Source organism: Herpailurus yagouaroundi, unplaced genomic scaffold (assembly GCF_014898765.1).
Source record: "Herpailurus yagouaroundi ecotype Mexico unplaced genomic scaffold, PumYag 160, whole genome shotgun sequence".
Classification (NCBI taxonomy): domain Eukaryota; kingdom Metazoa; phylum Chordata; class Mammalia; order Carnivora; family Felidae; genus Herpailurus; species Herpailurus yagouaroundi.
In genome coordinates this window covers 30,339,576-30,362,626 of record NW_024412401.1, presented here as the reverse complement: position 1 = coordinate 30,362,626, position 23,051 = coordinate 30,339,576, and the positions used below count along the sequence as shown (strand labels likewise).

At 37.5% G+C, this 23,051-nt stretch overlaps 1 protein-coding gene across 3 annotated transcripts in view; it reads right to left on the bottom strand.

Annotated features, from left to right (window-relative positions):
• Nucleotides 1-23,051, bottom strand: part of SLC44A1 (solute carrier family 44 member 1) — a 201,426-nt gene that overhangs the window by 72,005 nt on the left and 106,370 nt on the right. For all 3 annotated transcript variants that reach the window (XM_040481879.1, XM_040481878.1, XM_040481877.1), the window contains exons 5-10: nt 19,964-20,057; nt 12,169-12,338; nt 10,127-10,216; nt 3,692-3,831; nt 1,581-1,767; nt 240-405 (exon numbers count right to left, since the gene is read on the bottom strand). In XM_040481879.1, the coding sequence (XP_040337813.1) occupies nt 240-405; nt 1,581-1,767; nt 3,692-3,831; nt 10,127-10,216; nt 12,169-12,338; nt 19,964-20,057 (847 nt within the window). The remainder of the gene's footprint in view (nt 1-239; nt 406-1,580; nt 1,768-3,691; nt 3,832-10,126; nt 10,217-12,168; nt 12,339-19,963; nt 20,058-23,051) is intronic.

Sequence of the window (23,051 nt, the reverse complement as noted above, 5' to 3'; positions counted from 1 at the left end):
CCTGTATCCCGTGGATAAATGCCTAGTAGTGCAATTGCTGGGTCATAGGGTAGTTCTATTTTTAGTTTTTTGAGGAAGCTCCATACTGTTTTCCAGAGTGGCTGCACCAGCTTGCATTCCCAATATTCGCTTCCAATTATTTTTTAAAGAAATGAAACTGTTTACCAGCTTCCGTTCCATTTCCTTCAAGCACAATCACTTAGATGATCTTAAGTTTTCTGACAAGTATCAATTCTCACCTGGTAAAATAGTAGGTTACCACAGCTCCTGCCACAGTCATCTGCTGACATGCTAGAATAAATTCACTGATCCAAATCAGGCCCACCACATGGTACCACCACATATACTGCAGAGGCCCAGAAACTCTGAACTCCACAAAGCCTTGGTCATTCTGAACAGCGCTGCCTAGGAAAATATCCAGGAAGGAAAGAAGAAGCACATAAAGTACAAACCAAGAAATATGGCTATTGAATATAAGAGATGAAACTAATTTCCAAAAATAGGCCCCTTCCCCCAAACCACAAACTTTATGATCACAGTGCTCTTTAATTAACAGACAAAATTACTTATCACTTGAGAAGTTGTGAAGCCAGACATTGTACAATTAAGCATTTTGTTTTCCCCAAAGGCATCATATAGCTTTTAAAAGGTGTTCTATTTGAATATAGTTCCATCACATCAGTTAATTTAGGCATGAATTTTCAAACTTCAATTTTTTTGGAGCTATTTTATTACTCTTCCAATAATTATAGACCTAAGTTATTTGCAAAATACAGAAATTAATATTATATTCAATTGGTAAATGCATGCTGAATGGCCAGAGAAGTTACATACAAACTTACTACCCTTACACCACTCCTCACAATTAATTCCATTTAAGTGTAAACTTTGATATATTTTTTATATGAAATTTATTGTCAAATTGGTTTCCATACAACACCCAGTGCTCATCCCATCAATGCCCATCACCCACTTTCCCCTCCCTCCCACCCCCCATCAACCCTCAGTTTGTTCTCAGTATTTAAGAGTCTCTTATGGTTTGCCTCCTTCCCTCTCTGTAACTTTTTCCCCCCTCCCCCTCCCCCATGACCTTCTGTTATGTTTCTCAGGATCCACATAAGAGTGAAAGCATATGGTATCTGTCTTTCTCTCATATTAAGAGTGGCTCCAACAAGTCTGAGAGTCTAACTCTGAACAGTATCATCACCAGGAATTCTACCTAGGTTCAGATCTTTTCCAAACTAGAGAATCCCAAGGAAGTAAGTTGATTTGGGCCGTAATGGGAGTTTAAGGCAGTTCCAGAGAGCTCTGCATTCATTTGTTCATCTTAGAATCAATCCAAAAGTCTGAATCAGTACTGGAGTTTACTTCAAAGCCATGAACTGGTTTAGATCTACTTTGCTAGGATGATCTAAAAATCATGAATTAGGAATGGGTTGTTGAAGAGCCATAACCACGCTGGTTCTGACGGCTGTTAGACCTTGGTCAATAAATGTCTTAAGAATTATAGCTGATGTTTTAAAATATTTTAATGCAAATCAAATTCATCACTATGAGAAAGAAGCAACATAGCTTCTTACCAGCGGTGCCAAGAAAAAGAAGTGTCATGATCCAGTATGCCCAAAATAAGACAAGAGCAAAGAAAGTCCAAAAGGGTTGGAAGACTAGTAGCGGCAAGTGAATGAAGACCTTGCCAGCCACGTGGAACAAGGCGATGGTGAGTGCGACACGTTTGCGCATAACCAGCATTATCAGGAACAAGAGAACCTGTACGGAGAGAATGCAGAGAAAGGTCCCAGTTATCGCTATAAGCAGTAAAAACAGAAACTGAAACAGGGTGGAAATTCCTTCATTTCAAATCAGGGAAGGATTATTCTCTGAATCCCAATAATACTTTATCCGTCTTGCAGCACTTAGCATCCTCAACTGAATATTGAAAATGTTCTTAAAGCAGCACACAAAAGGATTTCTCAATGTATTAATAAGTCTTTCGAGTTCTTCTACCTTTCCTTTTCTACTCATTATGAATCAAAATGTGTTGTTTGTCCATCAAGATGAGGCTTTTAATTTATTTGAATACATACATGCTTGTCACTATGAAAATAGGGGAGAAGACCATATGCTATGACTACAAAAGCACAGGAGGTATTTGTACCTCATTTCCTTTATCAGACCAAGAGCTCCTAGGGGCACCTGAGTGGCTCAGTCGGTTAAGCATCTGACTTGGCTCAGGTCATGATCCCACACTTCGTGGGTTTGAGCCTCGCATCAGGCTATCTGCTATCAGCAAACGGACCCGGCTTGGGATCCTCTGCCCCCCACTCTCTGACCCTCCCCAACTCATGCAGGCACGTGCTATCTCTCAAAAATAAACATAAGAGGGGTGCCTGGGTGGCTCAGTTGGTTGTGTCCGACTTCGGCTCAGGTCATGATCTCATGGTTCATGAGTTCGAGCTCCATGTCTGGCTCTGTGCTGACAGCTTAGAGCTTGGAGCCTGTTTTGGATTCTGTGTCTCCCCATCTCTCTGCCCCTTCCCTGCTCATACTCTCTCTCCTCTCTCTCTCTCTCTCTCTCTCAAAAACAAATAAAAATCGCACTGTCTCTCTCTATATATAATAAAAATTAAAAAAATAAATAAATAAACATAAGAAAAAAAAGAGCACCTACAGAGCACAGTCCATGTCGCATTTACCTCCTGCCCACCCTCATCGTGGTCTGAGTGAGAGCAGGTGAACTGTACTTAAAAAAAAAACAACAAAATTGTACTGTGGGATGCCTGGGTGGCTCAGTCAGTTAAGCATCCGACTTCAGCTCAGGTCATGATCTCACGGTTCATGAGTTCGAGCCCCGCATCAGGCTCTGTGCTGACAGCTCAGAGCCTGGAGCCTGCTTCAGATGCTGTGTCTTCCTCTCTCTTTGCTCCTCCCCTGCTCACGCTCTGTCTCTCTCTTTCTCTCTCTCTCTCTCTCTCTCTCAAAAATAAACATTAAAAAAAACTATACTTAAAAATGATTAGTAAATATTTATATAATAATAACAAACAAATACCTTTTGGCACCAATGGTTTTATGGTGGCTTCATTTTTTTACTTCTAAAGCTCAACTAAAAGCTTGGGATTGGTCCAAGAAGTGGTCTGAGATTGTGTTCCTTTTTTTTTTTTTTCAGAGAGGAGAAGGAGACAGACCAAAGATATAAATACATATTATATAACCACATGTTCATTAGTAATTTACTGTATAGTGCCCAGGCAGCAAAGATCACTTTTATTTGGAATAATGTTGTTAAAAGTTTAAAAAGGAAAAAAAAAAGTTTAAAGGGAAAACATGGGAAGATAATTAGCAAACAGGTAAATGAAACGATATGTATATTTCTTAACATACTTTAGTAAAGAAACCCATTTTTTAAAAAAGGAATTGTATTATGAAAATAATATGTTCTTCTTAACAAATGATAATGTGAATATTCTAAGTGAAAATCCTCTCTCAACAAGCGGGCAGCACAGAATAAAACGTTCCATTAGGAAAGCCTTCTGAAGACTCTTTAGTGTTCCATACCATGGGGTAGTTTTTATCTAAGGGAGATCGGGGTTAGGCATGCAATAGCCAGAGGTGAGTTTCTGCTTCATTAATGATCCCTGTGAATAAAAACACAAACCTAGAAGATAGCTGGCCCAAGTCCAGCTATACTCACTGTGAACACTGTGGCTGAAATGGCATAGATGAGGAGAGCCCGAAGATTGTCTTCAGCTATCTGAAGCTGTTCAGGAATAACTGTTTCTTTGGGAGACTTTCTTTGCTTTGCATACAGCCACCATAGTACACCTGTGCCACCTGGGTTCAAAAAACAATTGTTTTGGAAATAACTAGCATAAGAAAATGGGTTAACATTAATCTTCACTTTCCTGGACCCTTCCTACATAACACCGGGGGACTAACATGGCAACAATCCATTTGGCTGGGAGGTGTGTGGCTGTAACTTTTTGCAGGCATAAGGGGAGCTCCATTTACTCCATTTTCATCATGCACACTAGGTTACTAAGACATCTTTCAGTGTATCAAATAAACATCCTTCAACTGTATCTATTATTGGCTCTGAAGCTCAGAGAGAGCCTACAAAGAGAGGCACCCCGAGAGGAACTGATCATAAAGAGACTCAGCACCTGTTGAGAGCTGGGGAGTTTGTACGAAGCAAGTAAGGGTCACAGAGATCAGCAATGAAGTTGAGGAAGGCAAAGATCTTTTCTATTGGGCCATCACAGAAACCCCCCTGCCTCGTGCTGAAACAGTTATGCAGTTGATTCAGTACCAATGAGCAAATGAAGATCAAAGACTTGGTTCCCACCAAAAGTGGGAAAAAGATAGGAAATCTTTGATAGCTTAATAGAAGTGTGTGCCAGAGATGGGAGTTGTTCTCCTCATCACTGGTTCAGAGTCCAAGAACTAGACAGAAGAGGGGGGCAACCCACCTCTACAGAAGAGGGTTGCATCAGACACCTTCATTCTGAGTGCCCAGAGCCATCTACCCATCTAGGTACTGGGGACAGAGCTGTGAACAAAACCCAGTCCCCACCCTTGTCCTCCATGGAGCTTATACAGTAATAAGGAAACAAACAAACAAACAAATAAGGAAGTAAGTAAAAATAAAGAATATGAAGTCTAAGAAAAAAAAGTCACTTTTTTTTTTTTAAAATTTTTTTTCAACGTTTATTTATTTTTGGGATAGAGAGAGACAGAGCATGAACGGGGGAGGGGCAGAGAGAGAGGGAGACACAGAATTGGAAACAGGCTCCAGGCTCTGAGCCATCAGCCCAGAGCCCGACGCGGGGCTCGAACCCACGGACCGCGAGATCGTGACCTGGCTGAAGTCGGACGCTTAACCGACTGCGCCACCCAGGCGCCCCCAAAAAAAGTCACTTTTTAATAGGGATAGAAAGTGCTGGGGTTGGGAAAGCATTGTGAGAAGATGAGTAAGCAAGGTCTCAGTGGTGAGATGTTATTTGAGCAAAAGAATCAAAGACAGGGAGAAAACAATCTATAAAAGTATCTAAGGAAAGGGGTGCCTGGGTGGATTAGTCAGTTGAGCCTCTGACTTTGGCTCTGGCTATGATATCATGGTTCGTGAGTTTGAGCCCTACATCAGACTCTATGCTGACAGTGCAGAGCCTGCTTCAGATCCTCTGTCTCCCCACCCCCACCTCTCTCTCAAAAAGAAATAAAAACATTAAAAAAAAAACAAAAACAAACAACATCTAAGGAAAGGATGTTCCAGGCAAGAGATGATAGCAAATTCTAAGATGCTGATATGGGACCATGCCTGGCAGGAGAGAAAGGAGGAGGGCCACTGTGGCTACAGCAACTAGCAAGGGGCAGAGTAGGAAGAGTGGTGGGCTGGGGGGCACCGGGCACCAGATCATACTGTCAGGCCTTGTAGGCCACAGTAAGGAAATGGAAGATTCAGAGTAAAGATATGTATGTGTGGGCAGACAAGATAAACGTCTGGGAGAAGACAAATAGGGCTGAGATCTGTGCAAATCAACGTGACCTCCACCTGCGCTCAAGTAAACACTGAATAGTGTCAAAGGGAAATTCCAACTCTACCTGGTGGCAAATAGCAACTGAGAATTATTTTCTACTGAAGATGAGTAAACAAACTTCAACAACCACCAGTCTCTGAAAAACATTTGAAAAAGGGAAATATTTCCATTTTGAAATCTTAAAGAAAATTGTAGCAGCCTCAAAAAAATGGAATAAAATATGTTCTCTGCAAACAGGAATAAAAAGTGAGGAGAGGAAAGGCAAACAGAAATGAGACAGAAAAACAGAAAACAGAATGAGCTAATAATGAAGACATCAAGGAGGATACTGTTCACAACAGCCGCAGCAGACATCATTTATTAAACATGTAAATCTGTGTCGGGGGGGCACCTGGGTGGCTCAGTCGGTTAAGCACCCAACTCTTGATTTCCACTCAAGTCATGATCTCGAGGTTTTTGAGTTTGAGCCCCGTGTCAGGAGCTGCACTAACAGCATGGAGCCTGCTTATGATTCTCTCTCTCTCTCTCTCTCTCTCTCTCTCTCTCTCTCTTCCTCTCTCCTTCTCTTTCTCTCTCTCAAAATAAATACACTTACAAATAAATAAATAAATAAATAAATTTGTGTCAGGAACCGTACAACAGATGTGACCAAAGTGAATCACTATGATACTATTAAGTAGGTAATACAAGTCCCATCTTATACATAATAAATACAATCGAAATTCAGGAAAGTTAAGTAACATGCCACATGTCACATACCAAGTAAGTGGCAGAACTGGAATTCAAATCTACTTTTATTATAAAAAATTCTCCATATATTATAAACTGAATGTTTGTGTCCCCATAAAACTCATATACTGACATCCCAATCCTTAATGTGATCGTTGGTATTTGGAGTTGAGTGTTTGGAGGATGATGAGGTCATGAGAGTGGAGCCCTCATGAATGGGATTAGCGCCCTTATAAAGCAGACCTCAGAGAGCTCCTCCCTGCTTGCACCACGTGAGAACATAGCAAGATGATGGCTGGATACAGGAAGCCAGCCCTCACCAGATAACGAACCTGCACATGCCTGAATCTGGCCTTCCTAGCCTCCAGAACTGTAAGAAGTAAATGTTCCCTGTTGATAAGGCATCCAGTCAATGGTACTTTGTAATAGCAGCCCAAAGTGACTAAGACACCATCACTAGAACTGGATACAAAGGCCACAAGTAGAAATGAAAAGAAATATGGCTGGGAGAAGGAAGAACCGGAATAATAGAAAGAAGTAGTCAAGTACAGAACCAGCAGTGAGGAAAACTAAATCAGTGATATGGAAGATACGCTTGAAGAACACTTCCTGAATACAAGGAAAATGTTATCAGGATTAAAATGATAATTTAGAAGATGATAGCAAAAGAATGAACAATGGTCCTAAGAAGAAAACCACTAGAACAGAAACAATAATCAAATACAGAAATAAGAAAACTTACTTCTGTGTTGGAAAATATGTGCCCCCCCCAAAAAAGAGATCATAGGCAAACTTAAAGATTCAGAACTAGGGGCGCCTGGGTGGCGCAGTCGGTTAAGCGTCCGACTTCAGCCAGGTCACGATCTCGCGGTCTGGGAGTTCGAGCCCCGCGTCGGGCTCTGGGCTGACGGCTCGGAGCCTGGAGCCTGTTTCCGATTTCTGTGTCTCCCTCTCTCTCTGCCCCTCCCCCGTTCATGCTCTGTCTCTCTCTGTCCCAAAAATAAATAAACGTTGAAAAAAAAAAAAAAGATTCAGAACTAGATAGAAACTTTAAATTATAAGAATAAGTTAAGGGGTGTCTGGGTGGCTTAGTCGGTCAAGCGTCTGATTCTTGATTTCAGCTCAGAAATAAAATTAGACTGGTCTCCAAAAAGTAAAGTACAGACACTGGGAACGTGTTGCACCTCAAGAATTTTACATGCAACAGATTCAATATTCACATGTAAGGCAAAAATAATCTTAGATAATCAAGAGTTGAGAAAATATATGACCCACAATTGCTTCGTGAATAAGTTACTCGAATTCAGATTCTCATCAAAACAGAGATGAACCAAAATTAAGAACTCAAGAATGAAGTTTTAAAAAAATAGTTCTCACTAAAACTAGGACAGAAGAATGTAATAAACTTAAATGTAATTATGAAACATTTCAAGGCAAAGCAAAAATTCTTTAAAAAGGGTACAATGTATTAAATAATATTTTAATTCTAAAATAACCTGATTGCAAAAACACAGATTATTTGGTAACAGTTATAAAGTGGGACAGGTTGGAAAAAAAGAAGTTTATGTTGAATTTAAACGAGGTGGAGGAAAACTCAACACATACTCCTTCATTTCAGCCTTTAAAAATTACAGAATTAAAAGTTATTTAATTTTTTAATGTTTATTTTTGAGAGAGAGTGTATGAGCGAGAGAGGGGCAGAGAGAGGGAAACACAGAATCCAAAGCAGGCTCCAGGCTCTGAGCTGCCAGCACAGAGCCTGATGTGGGACTCAAACTCACAAACTGTGAGATCATGACCTAAGCCGAGATCAGACACTTAACTGACTGAGCCATCCAGGCACTCCTAAAAATTATAGAATTTTAAAATTTATAGGATAGAATTCTATAGAAGGAGCCATTCAAAAATTATAGGATTCTAGATTAAAGAATATTTTCTGAAAATGTATAAGTTATCAACTGTAGAAATAAAAAATAAAATATATGTTGGGGTGCCCAGGTGGCTCAGTTGGTTAAGCGTTCAACTATTGACTTTGGCTCAGTATCTCATGGTTCATGAGTCAAGTCTGACATCAGGCTCTGCTCTGGTAGTGCACAGCCTGTTTGGGATTCTTTCTCCCTCTCTCTTTGCCCTTTGCAACCCCCTTCAAAGTAAATAAATAAACACTAAAAAAAAATTACTAAAAAATACACACACACACACACACACACACACACACACACACGGCATATATATATGCCATCCAAAGCAAGGGTGACAATAACCAAAGAAAGCACAATCCATATTGTAAAGATAGGGAAAACAACATAAAAAAGCACAGACTTAAGGAAAACATAAAAGAGATGACATCAGTAAGACCAAACATAGCAGACAGGATCATAAGTGTAATGGGGACAAACTCCCCTAATAAAAAAGTTTCACAATGAGTTAAAGTATTTCATTTTATTTTAAGTATTTTTTTTTTCAACGTTTATTTATTTTTGGGACAGAGAGAGACAGAGCATGAACACGGGAGGAGCAGAGAGAGAGGGAGACACAGAATCGGAAACAGGCTCCAGGCTCTGAGCCATCAGCCCAGAGCCTGATGCGGGGCTCGAACTCACGGACTGCGACATCGTGACCTGGCTGAAGTCGGACGCTTAACCGACTGCGCCACCCAGGCGCCCCAAAGTATTTCATTTTAAAAAGCAGTGAAAAAAAGCATTAAAAAAATATATATATATGTACATGTATATATATATCTGTATTATATATATGTATTCTGAATACATTATATATATATTATATATATAATATATATATAATATATATATATAATATATATATAATGTATTCTGAATTTCAAGTTGCTAATAGTGGTCAACAGAAGGGAAGTAGGGTTCCTGAAAAATTTAAAAGCAAAAGTAAATTCTCTTTAAAGAAAAGAGGTGGTATGTGAAAATAAAACTTTTTTCTTTTTTTATATTTCTATTTTCTGCCATAGAAGTAGTTAGATACCATTAGTAGGTGTCACATTTATGATTGGGAGGGGGGAGAAATTATTATTTTCAAAAAAGACAATAAACATACAAATCCCATAAGGTTTCATTAGAAATAGTAAAACAGGGGCGCCTGGGTGGCTCAGTTGGTTGGGCATCCGACTTTGGCTCAGGTCATGATCTCGTGGTTCATGAGTTTGGGCCCCACGTCCGGCTCTATGCTGACAGGTCAGAGCCTGGAGCCTGATTGGGATTCTGTGTCTCCGTCTCTCTCTGCCCCTCCCCTGCTCATGCTCTGTCTCTCTCTTTCAAAAATAAATAAACATTAAAAATTTTAAAAAGAGTAAAACAAAAACATTAAACAAAATAGAATGCCAATAGAAAAATGAGTAATGAAATTTTACACACATAAAATTATCCTCCCAGAAATATTTTAACCAGAAAGAATTTCAACACCTTAAAATGGTAGATTCAGGCCTTTAAAAAGTCCAAGATAAAAGCAAAGGGGTCCCTTCCTCTGCCAGGCAGGGAACACTGAAAGAATCATGTGAAAATTAAAGAACAAGAAGCAGAACAGAGCCTCAATTGCTTTTTTTTTCCTCTTGGGCTCTTCTCCCCAAACTGACACTGACAGAAAAATGTGAGCCCCCTTTTATTCCAAATATGCCAATGACTCTGCCATTTTATTCCATTTAGTGATCTCACAGTGAATTAACTTCAGTGTAATCCACTCACCAGTCTTTTTATAGTTTATAAATGAATTCACAAGGCTTACAAAAGGAAAATTATTTAAAGTAATCAAAGTGGTTCTGCACTGAGGGGCTGTTAAGAGCAAACTTCACTCTCAATTCTAATTACTAAAAAACAAAGGAAGAAGCAGCTTACCAAGTGAACCCAGTATGACCAAAATTGTTAAGATCCACACAAGTACTCTTGATATATACCTGATTATCACCATCAAAATCATGGAGAGAACTGCAGGGAAGATAGAGAACATGTAGAATATTATTTTAAAACACTGGAAAACACAAAGAGAAACTCTTTCAATTGTTTTCTCCTAGGAATATAATACGTTGCTATTGACCAGTTCAAGACCCCAGTTTAGGGAAGAAGGGTAACTAGCTACTTTTGCATTTCTGGTACTCGAGCCTACGTGCACCACTTGAATTGTGTCACTTGGAAACTACAGGCACCTAACTGTGGGTTTATAAGTGACAGAAAAGAAAACATGCAAATGCACATGGTGACTCAAAAACAGCACAGAACTGTTGTGGATTCACCACGGGAAGACATTGGAACTCACATGCAAACATACATGCTAACACACAAAGTGTAGAGAATGATGTGTCATGTTGGTGATGAGAAAAATTACCACACATAGACAGAGATCAGTTAAACTAGCTACACTTCCATGTGTAATCCTCACATTTCAAGACCAACTTCTCTAACAGTTGGTCAATGAGCTAGACAGTATTTTATCTTTTTCTGGTCATTTCTCTTCTAAAACTCCAAGAGATGCTCTGATCCTACAGAATAATATTCTGAAGCCTACGGAGGCCCAAATTCCTCTGACCTTAATTTTCAACTGGTGTCAGGGGTCCTGATTGGTTGAGAGACTCTTCAAAGAAAAGCAAAGCTTAGTTTGAGTTATTTAGCCAAATGCTTCTACCCATCCCAAGCTAAATTCCAACATGCTAAAATCTGGAGTGAAAATCTTAAAAAAGAAACTGGGAAGATTTGACCTTTGCATGGGGAAATTCATTTCTGAAATCATAATTTGTTCATCTTTAATCATTTAAAGGCCCATTTCACAAATAAATTCTTAAAGATCTTAAGCCTCAAGAGAACCATTCTAATAAAAACTGGAATCCCAATGACTTAACATTATTATCACCAGTTTTAAGGTGTTTCCCCCCCATCCCCCCCGCCTTGGTCAAAGTATTCAACTATTTCAGAAACCAAATAATTTTTTCATAAAGCCAGACTAGTACTCAAGATTTTTCGGGCCATTTGCAAAGCCAAATAAATGGTTGGGATCTGTGACTGGGTAACATTATTAAGGTACTCACTTTTGCAATAAATGTACAGGAACCAAAAACAGATGGGAGCGTTTCAAATATCACAGAAATAGCTTTTCATATGGACAGCATTATTTCAATTGAGTCAAGTACTACCTAAGCAAAAAGAAAATACTCTCTAATGACAAGACGGAAATACAGCTAGTCTTCTCAAAGACTATAATTGTTGTTAACAGGTATAAGGTATAACTCATTTCACATATATAATGAGATAGTTGCTTGGTTCCTACCACAGTTTACTCCTCCCAACTAGAAAGATCTATAGATTCTGATATGGCTACATATAGTTCTAGGATAATGTAGGGAGTTGAAATAACATTTACCTAATTATATTATCTATTGACAATAAAACTCAATGGCTAACAAGTGGAGATTTCCTAATTTTTCCAGCAATACAGTGACATCATGAACTGTAGCAATGAAAAAAAAAAACATATTTCAAAAGTAATCTATCAGAAATCTATGTTCTTTGATGGAAATGTGTAAGAGAATATGTGGCCTCCTTTCATAAGCCTTTGGAATCATAACTGAAAACAAAGGGGTGTTGATTCATTAAGAGAAGCCTCCTCCTATCATATTAAAGGTTATTAGAGACAGTAACCAAAGTCTGGGAAAACACCAGTTTTCTCCAATGATAGAAAAAGAAAGGAAATTAGTTTCAGATATATAAATATATATATATATAAATATGTATATATTTATAACTATATATAATCTGAAACAGTTATTTTGGCTATGGGAAGTTAAACATTTTACAGGTATCCCCACTGTATTCATATTTTGGTTAAAAGACAGAACAGTCTTCTACTGCAGTACTATGCAATAGCTAATAATGAGAAAAACAATTACCTAGTGATAACAAGCAAAGTCCCAATATAATTTCTTTGCTGGTCATTACTCCACTAATCAGCCTGTGTAAGACACTATTGTCACTGACAAAGGTGATCAGGGCCTCTGCAAACTTGGCATAGCAGGAAATGTTCACAGGAGCACAGCGATGGAAGAATGGAATAGGTGCACTGGTGACACAAGAAAAAAAAATCAGAAAAAAAATTACTCCTACTTAATATAAATGCCACATCAAACACACAAATGAAAGGTGATTATGACTGCAATACACTCCACCCTCCACACATCATATGGGCGCTAAGAGCCGTGAGCTTAATGCTATGAAGATGACTGTCATGGGCAGGGATGCGAATCTTGCCACAGGCCTTATCAAAGAGGGTGGAGTGCATGTTCCAAAGAAGACATTACCCTCCCCTTCTGAAAAGAAACACACACACATATACACACACATACGCACATACAGAACTACCAAAAGCAAAACCAAACACTTAAACTCCTCAGCCTGCACATCTATCAGTCAAGGGGCAGATGACAAAACTTAAGGAACATATACTTCATTGAGCTGAAAATGAATTTTTGCCATAAGCTATTTAAAAATAGAAAACACACATGCTTTTGCTTGAAATGTGCCACCATTAATAGAATGTTTCCTCTATCAGAACAGCATACAGAACCTTGCATTAAAAAAGGTGTTCGGGGCACAAGCTTAATAATCCTCATATAAATTAATCATGCCAAGACATCAACATACAGCATAATGTGCAGCTAATTAAAACAATAACCATGGATACTAATGTATGGAAACACGAGGTTAATAGTACAAGGGGAAAAAAACAAAAATTTCTATCTAAAGTGATGGTTGTATCTCTGTACAAAAGATATATACATAAAAATGAGAACAGAAAAAATATAAATAAATGAAAAATCTCTGATTCGTTAAGGTCATGGGATTCTGAGCTGTTTTCTTTCTATATATAATTTTTATTATAAGATTATTTGTGTTCAAAAAAAAAAAAAGACGTAATCCGTTATTATCAGGTTTACACTGACCACAACTCTTTTTGTGAAGGAACACAGTTATGTGTGAACCATGACATAAGTAAGTCTGGTTTGTTATAACATATTCTACTTTAGCCTTGGAAAGTATGGTATGCATCTGATCAATGAGAGATTCTAAAAAAGCTCTATGAACATGCCCTCAGTTGTGATTTGAATGAATTCTAAGAGAGTCCATATGTCTGTCCATACAGAAATACACACTTCTGTGTGCACTAAAATTTAGCTATCACTAACATAAATCTCATATTTTCAGAATTATTTGTGGAACTATCAGTCATAGCTCTAATATAACACCGTTGGCTGGAATGATATAAGTATGCTCTCATTTTTGGTTGGCACTGTATTTTGTATCAAATTAGTGGAGAAGAGTCTATGATTGGGCACCAAATTCCAAAGTTTCTGATCTCAGCAAGCAATTTTGTATGACCTGAAGCAAATCACTATCTTTGTTTTTCCTTCCTCAAAAAACAACAAAAATATTTTTCAAACAAAAATAAACGTGTACTATGTATTGATTTTCCTTAAATGCTGGTAAATGAGCATCACTGGGAGTAAGAGTAGGCAACATCTTCCATCCTGTTGAACTTCATGGAACAATAAAATAATTATAAAGGTCTAGTCTTACCTTAGTTATGCTTCAGCAAAATGTATCCCCCCAAAATGATGTGACACTATGATAGAAATGTTCACTTAAAAAAGAAGTGACTCTTGTGACTTGTGGGTGTATTTGTGTATACCTCTAAAATGGTGTTGGTGAAAGTTAATGTCCAAGATTCAATATTTTGTCAGAAATTGCAGAAAGTCAGAGCATTCTTAGTAGGGCTTAAATTACAGGCATGCAAGTCATTGTTTTTGACCAAATTTGTTTCGCTAATGATATAAAAAGCTATTAAATTACAGAATACCTTTAAGTGAAATGGATTTCATCAGAAATATTACAGGAAAGAATCAAAAGAATTGACCATAAGTTCATAGTCAATGGAGGCTAATGTGGGACACATTAGCTTCATTGTGACCTATAACTGTTTTTCTTCCTGATGCTATCTAGATAATGTCCCTGACACTTTAATATCCCTGTCTGAGGACTTCTGACCATATTTTTAACTGAAGCCTCGTTCTCTATCCTTTGAAACCAAAGTCCTCTCTGTTCCATGGTTACCTATATCTTCATCTGCTTTACTTATTACCCTATCATTTCTGATATAGCCTCTGTTTAACTCACTTGCCTCCAACCTTGAACATAAAATGTATCTCCCTTAGGGATACTGATGTCATTTTCTCATTTTCAACATCCACCAATTTTCTTGGCCCTGCTGTTTCTTTTTTCCTGTCATATAACCACAAGTGTACCTTACCCTCTGTCCAGAAGCAGCTCCACCTGTATCTCCCATATACTAACAGGATTTTAATATAGTTTTATACTCAAAGAGACATACACGACATTTCTAAAAGAGAGCAGAGCCTGTTATAACAGAAAGAAAACTGGCCTTGACTTCAAAAGCCCTGGGTGATCCTCCTAACATTACATAGCTTCAGGTCACTCCATCTCTCTTTCTCAGTTTCTCCATCCGTTAGCTGAAAGGATAGGAGTAAGACCTCTCTGAGTCTTTGATGATGATGATGATGATGATGATGTTGATGATGATAACTGTGATAGATCCCAGCCATAAGTCAGTAATTCTAAATTAATAGGAGCAGATGCCCAGTAGTGTTTGTGTTTTTCTGCTTTTCAGACTTATAATGAGGATCGATGGTTTGAAAAGGGAAGGATTATACTCTTAAAATTCGAATCTTTCATTCCTATTTAAGAGGAAATGCTGAGCAATATTTGCACTCTTACCCTCTCAAGTCATTTTTATACTATCCATAAACACTTGGCTAATTGGAAAGAGTGCTTTTACAAGTCTCCTTCAAAGGATTGAAGCAAAGTAACAACGGGTCCCTTACCTTATAATTTAATCTATGTTGGTTTAAAGAAAAACCTGACAGCTCTACATTTGAAGGTATAAAACTAGTACAGGCAGATTACATTGTCTGGCTGATGGTCAAAATGGTCAAGTGGTAAGGAATATCAGAAATAGAAGACAAATAAAAGAGAAGGCAATGTTTGGTTACAATTAAAAAAGCAAAGTTAAATACTTAGTCAAAAAAATTTTTTAATGTTTACTTATTTTTGAGAAAGATAGAGACCGAGTGCAAGCGAGGGAGGGGCAGAGAGAGAGGGAGACACAGAATCCGAAGCGGGCTCCAGGCTCCGAGCTGTCAGCACAGAGCCCGACGCGGGGCTTGAACTCAGGAACGGTGAGATCATGACCTGAGCTGAAGTCAGACGCTCAACCGACTGAGCCACCCAGGCGCCCCTAAATATTTAGTTTCAAAGAAAAAGCACTACACTCCCTTGTCTTCATTTTCTCTACCAAACAAAAACAACTTAATCAGCCATGAGTTTTTAATACTCAGATGATTTTCTTGTTAAAAAATCTAAGTAATCATGGCATTGAAATGGTTTGTCTTATATTTTACCTTAAATCCTATGTGATACAATGAATTTGAGTTAGCTGATTTCATATACCTCTCAGAAAGTAATACTTCTATGAGATCTTTTCTACTTTAGTATCTAACCTAAATGACACACCCTGTGCTTCGTAATTAAGAGGACAGCATAAAGAATTCTATTTATAGTAAGTTCCTCTACCTCTTGAAGCCCACAGAATATTGAATCTTTAAGAAGTCAATGTAGTCCTGTTAGGAACTGATGCTGTTTCACATTATTGAAACATCAGTCAACAAGAACAAAATGAATTTATAATGAGTCTTTTAAAGATTTTTAAAAATTAGCCACTCAGAGGAAAATTGTATCTTACCTTGGCAAACATACTGTCCATTTGCCTTAAGTCCAGACTATCATAGCTAATGAGCTCCCTCAAAATATGATGACAAACAATGTATTATCTCTTGTCCGTAGGCCTTCAGAAGTGAAGACAGGAGTTTGCATCTCCATTATCTTAAAATCTCAGGTTATAAATAAGCAATTACACATGATTTCTAAGGAAAAGTTTTATTTAAGAAAGAGTAACAATAAAGGATTCTGGCAATAGCTCTATAGCACAGAAAACACAGCAAATAAATAAAGACTATAATGGCAATACTCATTGGTTTTTCAAACATTTCATTTTATTTATTTTCTCACTTTCATTCTTGTACTCTTTTTTAAAATTTTTTTTAAATTTTTTTTAAGTAGGCTCCATGCCCAATGTGGGGCTTGAACTCATAACCGTGAGATCAAGAATCGCATGCTCTACTGACTGAGCCAGCCAGGCTCCCCCACCTTTTTTTTTTTTTTTTTTTTTTTTTTTAACCAACTGGTGTAGGACTTTGTCTTGGGGAAGACGGCAGAGTAGGAGGGCCCTAAGCTCACCTTATACTATGGATACAACTAGAAAACGCTCACATCAGGGTAAAACTAACTGCAGTATAGACTTCACAAGATCTTAGATTAAAATTATGATTCCCAACGATTAGTTTTGTGGCTTTGCACAACTTATTTAACTGATCTTCTACTTCCTCATCTATAAATTAGGAACAATATCCTTATAGGATTTTGTAAGGACTAAATAAGACAATATATATGAGAAACTTAATATGGTGGCTATAGCACACAGCAGATGATTTATAAATGCTAATTAATGTTGAATTCTTCATTTTAAAATATGTACAGATAACACTTTTTTTCTTGGCTATTGGTTTCTCATTTCCATATCATGCTATTAATTCTCCAACACCTAATATCCTTACTGGCATCCAGAAGTATCCAATAAATGGTGAATAAACTGAATTTATGTAATCTGTTTCTACCACTGCAATTTTCTCTAGCTATACCTAAACCTTTAAGCATTTTAAGCATAAGGGCCAGCTTGTCTCCCTACTGCTACCATGCGTGGCATGTCATCAACAGAGAGTTATGAATTTGGATAAAATATGGCCCTTTCCAGGCATTTGCTTTTAAAATTCGAAAGCTCATTAGGAATAGTAACCATTTGGCAATTATGTGGTGTGAGTGTTTTATTGCAAATTAGTTTACAATGGCTTTTATCTAAGAAACAGGCATTGCTTTCGGTTGCAAAGGGTCCCTGGGAACCCAGGAAGGTTAGGGGCAAAAGGGGAGGCTCTAGAGGTTGACAGAAATACTTACTCCTTAAGCCAGATGTCAAGCACAATAATGGATGCTTAAAGGGGCACCTGGGTGGCTCGTCGTTAGCGTCTGACTTCGGCTCAGGTCATGATTTCGTGGTTTGTGGGTTCCAGCCCTGAGTTGGGCCCTGTGCTGAGTTCAGAGCCTGGAGCCTGCTTCAGATTCTGTGTCTCCCTCTCTTTCTGCCCCTTCTATGCTCATGCTCTGTCTCTGTCTCTCAATAATAAATAAACGCTAATTTTTTTTTTTTAAATAATGGATGCTTAAAACATTGCCTATTTAATTCTTACAACAATTCCATGACAGAGGTATTAACATTCCCATTTTACATAAGAGAAAACTTGGTTCACAGAGAGGTTAAGAGACTTGCTTGAGCTGGCAAAGAGAAACTGGTGACACAGAATTCACCCCCAGGCCTATCTGGACTTAAGGTTTAGCTCTTTCTGTCCCACTAGGGCACTCCTCAGAGGACCACAAAATAGATAGGAACCATGCTGAAGGCCACTTGCCTCAGCACAGGTTTGCCTAGTGCTAGTCTTTTAGTGTATACAAAAAAGTCACCAAAACAGTCCCTTTTTTTTTTTTTTTTAAGGACAGAGTTTCTTAAGGACAGAGACTAGATCTTACTTATCTTTGGAGATTTGGTATCTAATACTAAGTGTGGAACATGGTATTGCCCCAAGTTTTTTATTAGAACAAATTCTTTGTTTTTTGATCCTTATACTTGTTGCTTGTCATATGCTAAATGATGATATTTACAAGGTCCTAATCTGACTTCCTTCTATCAACTGTTACTTTGCTTTTACTTTCCAACAGGCTGAGTTCAAATTAAAGTGGTAAGATACTTTTAGACTGTAAGGTACTAAGATTAGTGAAACATGGGGATATATAAATAAGTATAAACAGTATACAGTCAGGTTTCTGATGGCATAGGGTCATCATTGCTTCTTGGATTACTGAGACATTAGTAGATGACCTTGTGAGAAGCCCAGTCTGTCCATGTCTAAAACCCAAGCCCCTAATACTATGTTTCATCTTAAAGGGAATGTCCTTAGGACACCTTATGTGAGATATGTGAGTTATATACAGCCAAGAATGGAACACCTGAGATAGATACCCAGGAACAGGCAGTCCTCAACATGGTAGAGTCGGAGGTCATTGGTGCAGGAGGATTTACCTGACCCCACCCATAATACACAGGGGCATCCTCACATCAAGGCTTTCAGGTAATCCTTTCATAACATGTTTACGCCTTAAAATGTGACTCTACACTCAAAGTATGCATTTAAAACAGGCTTTTAGCAGTTGAGTCGATAAGAGGACAGAGCCTTTCTTGTTTTTACATTGATAAATTTTCTCCAGTGACTCTATTCTAAGGACCTCCTTTTCTTTACTGTCACAGCCTCCCTAATAGTCTCAATGTTCATGAATGGAGTCTCTTTACCAATTGGTCTAAGCCCAGAATTTATAGGCCCTACTTACTATCTTTTTAAAACAGTTCCTTTATTTTTATTTCCATAGGCTTTACATTTTAATTTCAATAGCAACGTGACAAGACTAAAAGAGCTGGAAATCAACTAAAGTGATATTATTCCGTTGTCTACTTTTTCAACAGAAAATTTCAAATTTCACTCAAGTTAATAAAGCACAAGTTACACCCATAAGCAAGCCAAAGGAAAGCAGACATAAGATGGGTCTCAAAATGTTAACCTGTAGCTTGCTGTCATATACTAAGATATAATAAAAATGGTCTCAATTCAGTATTCCTAGTGAAGTTGACGCATGTCATACATGGTTAGTGATACACACTGAAGGTTCTCAAGATCAGACATGTTCCAAATCCTACGCCCCTAATTCTGAGGATATATTGTACAATGCTTGCAAATTTGTTTCCTTGTTAAAAAAAAATCTGTAATTTTAAAGCTGGCTTTATTTATAACTACTGTGAGATCCTTCCAAATAAAGAATATTTCTTGTCTCTTCTGTGCATCCATGATATGCAGTAGGTACTTAATAATAAATATTTGTTGAATAAGACCTTGGATAAGATATGGCAAACAGCGTATTATTATAGAGAATGTACCTAAAAGATGTAGCCTGAAATAAAGGATGGAGAATAATCTGGCATATTTTTTAAATTTACAAAGTAAATTAAAAAATAATCCCACTAAGTATTACTGGAATCAACTTCAGAGAATCTTTGGAGACTGTGAGACTTGGCTTCTAATTTCACTGCAGATTTTGTAATGATTCAGCAGTTCTCCACACTTAAAAAGTATGGCATTAAAAAAAAAAAAAAGTGAGCCCCCCAAAGAAATTTAAAATATCTGAGAATGAGAAAAGTTGTTTGTCTCTGTGTGTGTTTTAAGATATGAAACACATGTTGTCATTTCTACTACTACTTTTTAAGTCTTGTTGTAAAAATAAGTACTGGTCATAAGCAACAGGTATCATCAAGTGACTTTTCTCTCAGAATAATATATACAGTTTAAAATCTACCTACAAAAACAAATTCACAAGTTAACAAAATACAATAAAAGTTACCTCGCTGGAACTGGTAGTTTGGGGCAAAGAACAGAAGCTTTTGAAGATGTAGTATATTCAGAAGGCTTTAGGTTGTAGCTACACAGTGCTGAGCCTGTTGAAAGAAAAGCTGTATGTTAGCTGGCAGAACAGAGCCTAAATAAATTCTCCCATGGATTCACTGTAATTTCATTTTGTATGTTAATATCAACTCAACATATACAACCTTTAAACACTAGAATTAATAAGAATCTGACTTGGTCTTTAGCATCAGTCCTCAATCATTTAAAACTAATTTCTCTCTTGCAATTTATGTACAAAGTTTAATAATACTCAGGGTAATAATAACAGTAAGTACTAGAACTACCTTTCTTGAGTGTCTGCCATATATGTTATATATATATATATATATATATATATATATTTTTTTTTTTTTTTTTTTTTTTTCCTTAAAGAGTCAACTTTTAATTATAACTAACCAAACCATGTCCAGGGACATCTCCAAACAACCAAACAACAGAAACATGACAAAATTCTCCTGTTGAAGAAGCCAAGTATCTTGGCCCACCCCAGCATTTCTGAGGGTCAGGCCAAGAGCAGCCCATTTCCAGGGCTGGTTCTATACCCATGCAAGTTTATCATCCCTGCAGAAGGATTGGAGATGGACCCCTCTTTCCAACACACTGGGAACTCAGAAAGTCACTAGGTGGAGGGGCTCTCCTCTCGCCCCATACATATGTTAATTATGTGTTTACTTTAACTTGATTAAGCAGGGGCTATTACACCTCCTTTACAGAAGACGAAATAGAGGCTAAAAGATAAGATATATAACTTGCCCAAGATGACCCAGCTACTAGGAAGGAGAGCTGGAATTGAACCCTAGGTGTCTCTGACTACAAACCCTGCCTCAACTACACATGACGTCCCTCTTTCCTATGCTTCCCATTACTAAGTATGTAAAAGGACTGCATACAGCACATATGTTTTCAGACAATATGTTTCTTTTTCCTTATTTTAAAGGCAGTAAATAGTAACTGTAAATAAACTGAACAAATTGATCAAAGAATTCTCAGCTTTCAGAGAGTTTAAAACAAGCTCAAATTCAATCCTAGGTTGGTTATGCAAACAGCCATCTATTTCTTGGTCTGTGTGGCTAATACAAATCTAAATAATATGTAAAAGTCGGATGCAGTCCAGCCAATCCTTGATAAGTATTATTTTACTGACCTGCTGATTTTGTAATACAGCAACGAGAATACTGTCAGGTTCATTGTAACGATAAATACCGTTAACTGAGAAGACCTAGGCTCTAGTCCTAATCTTGCTAAGGACCTACTGCACTCTATCATGTAAACTGTTTATATTTTATTAATTGCAGTTCCTATCAGATTACTAATTTGGCCAAATATTTTATTATTAAATATAAATAGAATAGCTTTGTGTTTATATTATAGCAACAATGAAGTTTCACATGGTACCACCTTGGAAAAAGTTTAAAATAAAATGTGAGGTGAAAATGGCAGGTTTTAACATTGAACTAATTATAGAAATATCATGTGAGGATGTAAGAAAGAGCTAGAAGAGACTACAGAAAAAAGATTTGCTGGGATAACAAACAAACTTGAGAGTGGTTTTATTTCATTTGTACCTTATCCTGTCAACCAAAAGAATTTTTAAAAAGCCACAAACCTGCATTTAATTCAGTAATGCTGCCCCCAAACCAGCAATAAACCTGCCAGGTATTTAAATATGTCAGCTGTAGGGGCGCCTGGATGGCTCAATCGGTTAAGATCTGATTCAGGTCATGATCTCCCGATTTGTGAGTTCGAGCCCGTGTTGGGCTCCCTGCTGACATGCTGACATGCTGACAGCTAGGAGCCTGAAGTCTACTTCAGATCCTGTGTCTCCCTCTTTCTCTGCCCTTCCCTCACTCACACTCTGTCTCTCTCTCTCTCAAAAACAAACAAACATTAAAAAAAAAAGTTAAAAAAATATGTGGGCTATATATATCATACGTCATAAAACCATGTAGCATCTATTTTATATAAAGATAATTCAAGTAATTGGACAATGTAAGATCTTTTTAAAGAGACGCTTGAAAGTTACATGGCACTTAAGTTTCTTCAGCTTCTTAAGACAGACTCACTAGGAAATTAAGTTTCTGAAACTGTTTTTGAACATTCTTTACCATTTTAATGACTAATTGTAGTTAAGTTAAATTTGCATGTTATTTGCCATGTTAAATATGCATGAATATTAAATATCTAACTCTTCTAAAATTAGTCTTTCATGTTTGAAGATAATGCCACTAGATCCCATTTACAGCAGTTTTAGAGAAAACATGGCAGCGGTGAAAAGCAAACATTTTAGATTAATCCTGAAATATCCGGGAGTCCTACTATAGGATTGCTCATGAAAAAAACCAGCCACTGTGCCAATAACCACAGAGCACCCAATGTGATCATCAACTTCCTGATCTGAATGGTCAACTTCTTTCTTTCAGAGTCCAAGATGGAATCGATTTACACAATACGAAAGGCCCTAACTAAAGCACTGTGTCAGTGCTGTCAAACACACTGCTTCTGCTGAATTCAGTGAACATAATCTCCGTCCCCACCCTTTCTTCATTTAAAAAAGGAGGTCAGCAGGTGCAACAGAGTTCAATTTTATAAATACTTTCCCAGGATAATGCTCAATGAAAGGATAATAGCCTTATCTCTGATGGTATTCTGGGACACAGGCCAGTACTAAATAGATCCTGTACTAAATAGATTAAAAGAAAAAGATCTTTACAATGTGTTAGTAGTAACAATCAGAAGAAACTTTATAATGCTTCCTGCTCAAAAGGCTGATGGACAGAGAAGCCTCAATGAAGAACATTAAAATAACCCAGTAATGGCAAACATGTTACAATTGTTTTTCTTTTCATGTTTGTTAGCTAATGCATTTTCAGTGAACACTTTTAAGGTGTTTTTGGTTTTTTTTTTTTTTTTTTAAGTGAAGGTATAAACAATACTTAGCACAAGAGGTTTGGTCAGAAACTGTAAGACAAAGTTTTTCTTCTAATGCAAAAGGCAGGGAAAACCATACTTGAGTAATGAAGTCTAAA